Source organism: Macaca mulatta, chromosome 1 (genome assembly GCF_049350105.2).
Source record: "Macaca mulatta isolate MMU2019108-1 chromosome 1, T2T-MMU8v2.0, whole genome shotgun sequence".
Classification (NCBI taxonomy): domain Eukaryota; kingdom Metazoa; phylum Chordata; class Mammalia; order Primates; family Cercopithecidae; genus Macaca; species Macaca mulatta.
The window spans coordinates 115,676,523-115,686,312 of NC_133406.1; the positions used below are offsets into that span (position 1 = coordinate 115,676,523).

At 46.3% G+C, this 9,790-nt stretch overlaps 2 protein-coding genes across 29 annotated transcripts in view; one reads left to right on the plus strand and one right to left on the minus strand.

The window, feature by feature from the left end:
* Window positions 1–5,218, plus strand: part of POGZ (pogo transposable element derived with ZNF domain) — a 56,457-nt gene extending 51,239 nt beyond the window's left edge. For 16 of the 28 annotated variants that reach the window (XM_077947120.1, XM_028829006.2, XM_077947185.1 and 13 more), the window contains 6 exons: window positions 48–220; window positions 386–526; window positions 1,296–1,352; window positions 1,561–1,673; window positions 1,954–1,978; window positions 2,122–5,218. In XM_077947120.1, the coding sequence (XP_077803246.1) occupies window positions 48–220; window positions 386–526; window positions 1,296–1,352; window positions 1,561–1,673; window positions 1,954–1,978; window positions 2,122–3,781 (2,169 nt within the window). In that variant the 3' untranslated portion in view covers window positions 3,782–5,218. Of the gene's footprint in view, window positions 1–47; window positions 221–385; window positions 527–1,295; window positions 1,353–1,560; window positions 1,678–1,953; window positions 1,979–2,121 lie in introns of all 28 variants that reach the window. The other 12 variants (XM_077947134.1, XM_077947195.1, XM_077947232.1 and 9 more) reach the window with 1 other exon arrangement.
* Window positions 5,219–6,641: 1,423 nt separating this feature from the next.
* On the minus strand, window positions 6,642–9,008 carry PSMB4 (proteasome 20S subunit beta 4). The gene is given in 7 exon segments (NM_001265704.1): window positions 6,642–6,765; window positions 6,946–7,034; window positions 7,221–7,337; window positions 7,730–7,811; window positions 7,987–8,133; window positions 8,397–8,603; window positions 8,854–9,008. Coding segments are annotated over 7 exon segments (795 nt in total). The 5' UTR covers window positions 8,994–9,008; the 3' UTR covers window positions 6,642–6,752.
* Window positions 9,009–9,790: the final 782 nt, after the last annotated feature.

Below are 9,790 nucleotides of genomic sequence, written 5' to 3' on the forward strand. Positions count from 1 at the left end.
AAATTCAGCGTGGGTTATGTCTCATTGTTACTTCCCTTGTTTCTCAGGTGACAATCCGGGCTTCCCGAGGGCAGCCACGAACTGTTCCTGTATCCTCTAATGATACACCTCCCAGCGCCTTGCAGGAGGCAGCACCGCTGACCTCCTCCATGGACCCTCTGCCTGTCTTCCTTTATCCCCCTGTCCAGCGCAGCATCCAGAAGAGAGCTGTTAGGAAAATGTCAGCACCTTCTTCTAAGTGCTGGGCGGGTGGGGACTGGGTGGGCAGGATTATTCCTGATACACAGTGCGATCTGGTAGCTTTTTAGCAGGGTTTGTTGTCTGAAAATCCTACATTTTGGGGACCCCTGAGGCAGTAATGAGAATTCTTTCTTTTTTCCCACAGGAGTGTCATGGGCCGGCAGACATGCCTGGAGTGCAGCTTCGAGATCCCAGACTTCCCTAATCATTTCCCTACTTACGTACACTGCTCTCTGTGTCGCTATAGCACCTGCTGCTCTCGAGCTTATGCCAACCACATGATCAAGTAAGTTGTTTTTTAACCAGTATTTTAGCTTGAGAGTTCAGATTCTTTCTTTTTTTTTTGGAGACAGGGTCTTGCTCTGTCCCCCAGGCTGGAGTACAATGGCACAATCTTGGCTCACTGCAACCTCTGCCTCCTGGGTTCAAGTGATTCTCCTGTCTCAGCCTCCCAAGTAGCTGGGATTACAGGTGTGCACCACCACACCTGGCTAATTTTTTTGTATTTTTAGTGGAGATGGGGCTTCACCATGTTAGCCAGGCTGGTCTCAAACTCCTGAGCTCAGGTGATTCACCCGCCTCGGCCTCGGCCTCGTAAAGTGCTGGGATTATGGGCGTGAGCCACTGCACCTGGTCCCAGCCAGATTCTTGAGCACTCATTTCATTTTCTCCCCTGCTCCTAATATGTTTCCTTCTTCAACTCTTAGAGCTATTTGTTCTTCTCTCCTAGCAGAGTGAGAGGCTTTGTTTTTTCAGTTTTGATGGTCTGTGCTACTAGGGCCAAGTAGCAGTAGTATTAGGTGGGAGGTGGTTAGAAATGCTGGCTCTCAGCCCCACCCTAGGCCTCCTGAATCAGAATGTGAATTTTAATAGATCCTCAGGGGACTCGTATGCATATTAAAGTTTAAGAAGCATGGTGACAGGAAAACTGGCTTAGGTTGAGATTAGGATGCACTGAAGAAGCGTCTCTTTTGTTGGGGGATTGTCACTGGCTGGTGATCTGTAGCTTAGCCAGCAGAACTCCATAACTCATACCACTTCTTTGTCTTTCTCAGCAATCATGTTCCACGGAAGAGCCCCAAGTATTTGGCTTTGTTTAAAAATTCTGTGAGGTAAGAAAAAACTTACTGGCAGCATCTTAATTTTTCAGGTTTTTACATTAATTAATTTTCAGGTTTTTCATTATTTGGAGAGGTGGTTATGTGAATTAATTTCGGAGAAAGTGGGAGGGCATTCCTTTTCTTTCTTAAGCCTCAAAGCTTAATGGTCTCAAGTGTCACTGCTGTATTTCTCTTAGATATTCTCGATTCTCTTTTTTAGTGGAATCAAGCTGGCCTGCACTTCATGTACCTTTGTTACCTCTGTGGGAGATGCTATGGCCAAGCATTTGGTATTCAACCCCTCTCACAGATCCAGCAGCATCCTGCCACGGGGTAAGTAGGAGAGATGGGGATTAGTTGAGCAAGGGGAGGAAAAAAGATCCAGGTTCGTACTGTATGCATCAGGAGCATGCCCACCTGGCCTCACTCATTCACCGTTGAGATGTACTGTACCAAATTAGAAACCTTCCGACCTAAAGTTTATAGAAAACTGGGAAAGCTGGTCACTGTGAACAGCGTATTTTTATGTAGTAAGTTGAAATCCCAGGGCACTGTCTTTGGAGGGCTTATTTCTTCACTGAGCTAACTTTTTTTATTGTTTCATTTTCCATAGGACTCACTTGGATAGCTCACTCAAGGTAACAAAAACTCACTCACCTCACAATTTAATTTCTGATTTGCAGTGTGTTTATTCTTTATTATTATTAATTATCATATTATTATTTCAATTTCCTAGTTGAACTGAGATTTTTCCTCCTCTCTTTGCTCCTCACCCCTGTAGGCATGGCCAGACTCGTGACCGAGTGCATGACCGGAACGTGAAGAATATGTACCCTCCTCCTTCCTTCCCCACTAACAAAGCTGCCACTGTGAAATCTGCGGGGGCCACCCCCGCTGAGCCTGAAGAGCTACCAACTCCCTTAGCCCCAGCACTCCCATCACCAGCCTCAACTGCAACCCCACCACCAACCCCCACTCACCCACAGCCTTTAGCCCTTCCACCATTGGCTACGGAGGGAGCTGAATGTCTGAATGTTGATGATCAGGATGAAGGGAGCCCGGTCGCCCAGGAACCTGAGCCAGCATCAGGTGGTGGTGGTAGTGGGGTTGGCAAAAAGGAGCAGCTGTCTGTGAAGAAGCTTCGAGTAGTACTGTTTGCTCTATGCTGCAATACAGAACAGGCAGCTGAACACTTCCGAAATCCCCAGCGACGTATTCGGCGTTGGCTTCGACGTTTCCAGGCCTCCCAGGGGGAGAATCTAGAGGGCAAATATCTAAGCTTTGAGGCAGAAGAGAAACTGGCTGAGTGGGTGCTAACCCAGCGTGAACAACAGCTACCTGTAAATGAGGAGACCTTGTTCCAGAAGGCCACCAAAATAGGACGTTCTTTGGAAGGGGGATTTAAGATCTCCTATGAGTGGGCTGTGCGTTTCATGCTGCGGCACCACCTGACTCCCCATGCCCGACGAGCTGTGGCCCACACCCTACCTAAGGATGTGGCAGAGAATGCAGGACTCTTCATTGAATTTGTACAACGGCAGATTCACAACCAGGACTTACCCTTGTCTATGATTGTGGCTATTGACGAGATATCCTTGTTCCTGGATACAGAGGTGCTGAGCAGTGATGACCGAAAGGAGAATGCCCTGCAGACGGTGGGCACAGGGGAACCTTGGTGTGATGTAGTCCTGGCCATTCTGGCAGATGGCACTGTCCTTCCCACCCTGGTTTTCTACAGAGGGCAGATGGATCAGCCTGCTAACATGCCAGATTCCATATTGCTAGAGGCAAAGGAGAGTGGCTACAGTGATGATGAGATAATGGAGCTGTGGTCAACTCGAGTGTGGCAGAAGCACACAGCTTGCCAGCGCAGCAAAGGTATGCTTGTGATGGACTGTCATCGCACTCACTTGTCAGAAGAGGTACTGGCTATGCTTAGTGCCTCTAGCACTTTGCCTGCAGTGGTCCCAGCAGGCTGTAGCTCCAAAATTCAGCCATTAGATGTATGCATCAAAAGAACTGTCAAGAACTTCCTGCATAAAAAGTGGAAGGAACAGGCTCGGGAAATGGCAGATACTGCATGTGATTCTGATGTCCTCCTTCAGCTGGTGCTTGTCTGGCTGGGTGAAGTGCTAGGTGTCATTGGGGACTGTCCAGAGCTAGTTCAGCGCTCCTTCCTGGTGGCTAGTGTTCTGCCTGGCCCTGATGGCAACATTAACTCACCTACAAGAAATGCTGACATGCAGGAGGAGCTAATTGCCTCCCTAGAGGAGCAACTGAAGCTGAGTGGGGAACATTCTGAGTCTTCCACTCCACGACCCAGATCATCTCCTGAAGAGACAATTGAGCCTGAAAGCCTTCACCAGCTATTTGAGGGTGAAAGTGAGACCGAGTCTTTCTATGGCTTTGAAGAAGCTGACCTAGATCTGATGGAGATTTGAGTGGGGTCATGAGGGGGTGTGGAGTGGGGGTGGGAACATGTGAGGGAGGGTAAAGGGGCTTAGGGAAAAGGGGGCATACCAGGTGGGGTATTTGGTTTATATTTTTTAATTTTACACCACCACTCCCCCCTGAAGTTGACTTACACTTCCCTGTGGATTTGTGGATTAATTAGGAAAACCAATAGTAATCACGTCTGAGCCAAGGAGCTGGCCCATTGGTCATTCACTTCTGCTAAAAACAGGTTTTTGTGACTTTTTTTTTTTTTTAAATTTAAATCACTGTGTTTGGTATTTTTCTGACAAAATTAAGAAAAAGAAAAAAAAATTGTGGGCGAATGTTAAATTTTGTTTCCCCTTTTACCTCGATTGTATCATAGTACTTCTGGTTTTTTTGTTTTATTGTGTGGCCAATGTCTTTGGGCATGATGCTATCTAATCATTGTCAATGTGAGAACATTTCTGAAGATGGGAAAGACAAATTATGTAGCTCACAAACTGGTTTATTATATATATGGATAAAAAACTTTTTTCATTGTGGTCTTAACACTTTTATATAAAAATGAAAATGGAAAAAAAAGTCCCACTGAACTCTCTCTTCCTTCTCCTTTTCTTGCCTTCCCTCTCCAGAGATGTTGGTTTCTACAGCAACCCTAGATATAAAATTGTGGCTTTAAAAATGCATGAAACCACCTTTAATTATCCAGAATGAATAGATTTGTCTTTTCCTCACCACCTTCCCTCCAAAACATGACATAAACAATATTTTTTGCACTTGTGATCCTTGGCCCCTTTCCCCATTCTCACACTATCCATCACTCTGGACAAAGGATGATACAGGTGTTATTAGCAAGCAAGAGGTACTGAGGTGATCAAACAGTTTTAGGGTGGAAGCCATTCCCAGTTTGAGTCTTCATCCTGTAAGCCCCCAGGGGCAGTCCCTACTTTATTGAACTTCATCCTGTTAAATGGCGAACATGCCTGTTTAAGGGATTGCTGGTCCTATAGTCAGGAGCTAATTGTTCAAGAAGTGTTGAACTTCAAAAAGACAAGACAGACTACTTGTTGAAATCCAGCGTACTCTGTGGCTTTCCCCTATTTCTCTTAATACTTAGGGAAGAATCTGATAGGAAGAAGCGCACAGGGGTGTGCACAAAGAAAATGACATGAATCTTTATTTTTCACTGCCAGCTTCAAGGAAAAAATTTTTTCTACAATTTGCATGAGGGATTTTTTTAATTGTATGTACTCATGGTTTTAAACCAAAACGTACTGTACCGTACAGAGAAAAGGAGCAAAAAACCAAGTCTTCTGTTTATCCTGAGACTTTCAACAATGTTCCCCTCCTGTGAGCCAAGGAGGCAACCTGCACAAGCTTGTAAATGGTTCGTCTTTAAAATGTACATAAGTGGAACATTTAATAAAATGAGGGGAAATGGATTTATAAACTTGTTTTTTTTCTAGGTGACCTTGTTTAATAGGCTTTCACAGACTGGGAAATGCTCAAGATGTGATGGGCCTGGTGGTACAGGTGTGACATTTGTTACCACCCATTTCTCCCACCCCACCCCGCTTTTTTGTTTGTTTGTTTTTTCATCCCCCAGCACACTATAATATAGTGAACTGGAAAAGTCCCTTCCAGAAACAGCTTGGCCAGCTTTGTGAACCCTTGACATCTGAAAACAACTAAGGATCCATCTGGGCTTCTCTTCCCCAGCTTTTTGCCTGATGCCATTTTATTGACTATGGACTTTGAAGTCAGCCTTTGCCTTTGAGAAAGTTCAAGAACTGATTGGTCACTTCTGTCTACAACAACTTAATCCTACTCTTTGGTAGTTTCTGCAGCAGCCACAGCCTTAGCAGAGCTGGGGTTCCTGTCCTCTGCACATGATTGACTTTCTTGATGGGTAATTTTTTTTAAGATCGTAATACCAACAGTGGATCAGCTGGGTTTTGGCCAGGAAGTTATCTTTGTGGACTCTGCCTGCATGGCTTAGTAGTAGAAGGAAATTTTTTTTTGGTTTTGTTTTTTATAATTCAGTTTAATCAATAAACATGTATTTATTGACTATTTTCTGTGTTGAGACTGAATATGTGGAGGTTTCAGGTTGAAAGCTCATTGTTTTCTTTTGCCTTACAAGTTTGTTGTTACGGACAATGCAAGTGGAGGGATGGTTTGATTTTTCCTTCAGTTCTCTCACTGAATTTCTGTACTTTGAATTTGCTGCCTATATTTTCTTTCTCAAGAAGTTTGAAGAGGATATGTGTCAGAGTCACCTACAGTGTTCATTTTAAAAATTCAGGCTGGGCATGATGGCTCATGCCAGTAATCCCAGCACTTGGGAGGCTGAGGCAGGAGGTTGCTTGAGCCCAGAAATTCAAGGCTGCAGTAAGCTATGATCATGCTGCTGCACTCCAGTCTGGGCAACAGAAGGAGAATTTTGTCTCTAAAATATTCAGGTTTAGAACCATTCCAGGGATGGCTGATGTCCCAGCTGACTTGAGGGCAACCTGAGGCAGAACAGCTCTACTAGATTATCTTTTAAGTGGTATTTTAATGAAAATCACAGCCAACATTAAGAAATCTGTATCCTTTGATAATCCAGTGTAGTGGGGGAAGATTTGGGAGAAGAATTTGAACACAAAAAGCCAGTTAGCACACAAAAATTAAGTCGCTTCTACAGGAAGCTCTGCTTCTAATACAGCTCCAAATGACGCTAGTGTGTCTTTCTGTATCGTGCAGAGAATTCTATATGTGCTGCAAGACCCTAAGGGTTCTCCAACCAAGGAGGGAGATGGCACATAGCAGTACTCAGCAGTTTTGCACTTGGTGTGACCCAGTCAGACAAAAACCACTCAGCAAGCATTTTGAAGAATTTATTTACTTTACAAAAGAAGAGTCTTATCTTTGAACCAGCCAAGTTCAAAGTTAAAAGTAGGGTATAACTTCAGTTCTGGATAAGGCATCTGTATTTCATTCAAAGCCACTAAAAAAGGAAGAAAGAATAAAAGTGTAAAGCATAAAGGGATCAATTCCTAAAAATAGCTGTACCGTCCAACCAAAACCCTCTCCACCCATTTTCCTGGGTGAGTCTCCCAGAAAAGCTCAGCTTAGTGTAAGCCAAAGACCTCCCCAATCTGTCACCAATTTTTTTCCTATTACTAACCTGATCATGTGGGCAATATCCCAGTTGGTCTCTGCAGACAATGGTCCCTCTATTTCAACACCTTTTTCAGTTACAGTGGCGATTTGAAACTGGAAAAAAGCAGAGCACTCAATAATGCCCACCCCTTAAGTCCTTAAATGAAAGGTCAAGTGGAGGTCTTCCCCAGGGTAAAAATAGGAGTTACACAAGTGAGGCAATCTGTTCTTCAAAGCATAGAGACCCAGGGATTGCAAGGATTCAGAGCCCACCAATTAGGTTCCCAGCACATCCCTCACCCGGTTGTAAGAACGGGCATCTCGGTAGTACAGCACTCGCATGCAGCGTTCTACTAGGTTACGGGCCTCGGTCTGGCTTAGCACTGGCTGCTTCTCCAGAACTTCTCGCAGCAGAGGCTAGGGAGATTGGGGGAAACCATGGTAGATATTGGGCTGAGTAACAGGCTAGTTGTCTCAAATCTATGGTATAAAAAGCATGAGAGTGAAAAGATGACATTCTACCTCGTGCCTCACCAGAATGAACTCTGCTTACTAATAAGCTAAGAGCCACTTCAAGCGGAAGTTCTAGGGTGTCCTCTCTTTGCATGTCTACTGACTCCCAGACATGCCATTTTGTCACTGGAAATCAGTGTCAACACCTACAGCCCCCAGACTACAAAGAAAACCATCTGCCCAGTAATAGGGATCCCAGCCCATCCCTCGTATCAGAATTTCAGGAGAAAAGGAGACAACCACTAATCCATTTCCTTTTGTCTTCCCTTTTCCCCACCTCTAGACTCACTACTTACCTGAGCCAAGTAGGCACCATAACCAGTGGCCAGCGAAGGGGCTTCATAGGCTACACCAAGCATGTCCACATAACCGAGGAAGCTAACAGGACACAATGGATCAAAACTCATTTCACCTTAGGTTCATCTTAGCTGAAGAAGGGGACTATGGGGTCTGAGTTAAAGTGGGATTCACTTGGGGAGAAGAGACAGAAGAGATGCTACACAGGTACTAGGTTGGGTGGTAAAGGAAATAAGTTATTTGTATTCATATCAACCTCTCTCCATCAGCATAGCCTCCGATGACCATGGTATTCCACAAAGGGTTCATCTTTGAACGCCGGCTGTACATGGCCCTGGTCAGCCATGAATGAATAGCTCTAGGACTATAACTATGTCCATCTCCCAGAAGCTCCTCATCAATCCTTAAAAGGAATTGGTTGTGAGAAAAGGGAGAGAATTAAGTCGGGGTCTCCACCCATCCCCAAAAGAAGTTACCACACTTTCCCCATCTTACACCTCCTAATGCCAAAAACTTTATTGCAAACACTCTTAGATCTCCGACCTCCAACAACTGTCCCAGTCCCCCGCCGCAACATCAAGTCCCCCCATTCCATCGAAGGGAATAAAAAACAGGGGACTCCCCTCTCTACTTGGGAACCACTCTCCTGTTCTCTGGATGACTTACACCATCTGGCCGAGAACTTGCTTCAAATACTGGAAATCAGCATAGTCCCCAGAGGCACCCAGCATGGTACTGTTGTTGACTCGCATGATGCGAGATATGTTGCGGAAACGAGCCAAGGAGCCGTAGGATCCCAGCATGTCTGCGGCAATCACCACTCCGCCCTCGAACTTAACGCCGAGGACTGAGGTCCCGGTCACCATGGGGTTCCTAAAGAGTGAGAACGGTGGGAGCTGAGCAGGGGGATGGCCTGCGCCCTCTTTCGCGCACTGAGCTCCGCTTCTGATTTTCTACAATTCCTTCCAATTATTCTGCATTCTCCAGGACTCTGCGCCCCGAGCTCCCCTGCCGTTCGCGCCCCCGGGGGCCCCGCCTCACCTTCCTGGGCTCTCAAAACCGGCCGGCAGCACCAGGCCCCATGGTCCCTCCCCCTACGCAAGCGAAAGCGCCGAGAACTTACTGGGTCCGTGTGATTGGACCTCTGTAAAGTGCAGACGCTGGATCCATGAAGGAATCGGGAGTGGATGGAATACGGTAAAACTGTCCTGGGGCCGGACCCCCCGCCCAAAGTTCGGACCGCGACCCCAAAAACGCTTCCATCTTAGTCACGGTAGCAGAAAAAATGAAAGCGCTTGCGCCAACGGAAGCGGAAGTGATCCTTCAGTGTCACTTCTTTCTTTTTCCTGTAGGCGAGTTCCAGCAGCCATGTTGATGAGGTCGCAGCTGACCGTGCAGTAATCCTAGGTGGCGACCGAGACAGGGAGTTGAAATTGCCCAACATCGCTTCACATCGCATCTCCGTGGAGTTTGGACCAGATCACAGCGTTCTAACACACGATTCAAGGAGGAGGGAGGCATGAAGGTGGGGAGGTGGCCACTTAAAAGATGCTGATCACAAATTTTTTTTTTTTTTTTTTGAGACGGAGTCTCGCTCTGTCCCCCAGGCTGGCGTGCAGTGGCGCGATCTCGGCTCACTGCAACCTCCGCCTCCCAGGTTCAAGCGATTCTCGTGCCTTAGCCTCCCGAGTAGCTGGGATTACAGGCATGAGCCACCACGCCCGGCTAATTTTTTGTATTGTTAGTAGAGAGGGGATTTCACCATGTTGGCCAGGCTGGTCTCGAACTCCGGATCTCAGGTGATCCGCCTGCCTCGGACTCCCAAAGTGCTGGGATTACAGGAGTAAGCCGCCTCGCCTGGCCGAGAAATCACAGTTCTCATGTTCCTTTTGGATCATTATCAAAAAGCCCACATGAAAATATCAGTGGACACAGGATCTCTTACATCTGTACTCCTCAGAGCAGCCCCACGTGGCAGGCATTATTCGACCCATTTCGTAAATAGGAAACCGAGGCTTGCGGTGTAGTGATTTATCCAGTCACACAGCCGATAACGGTAG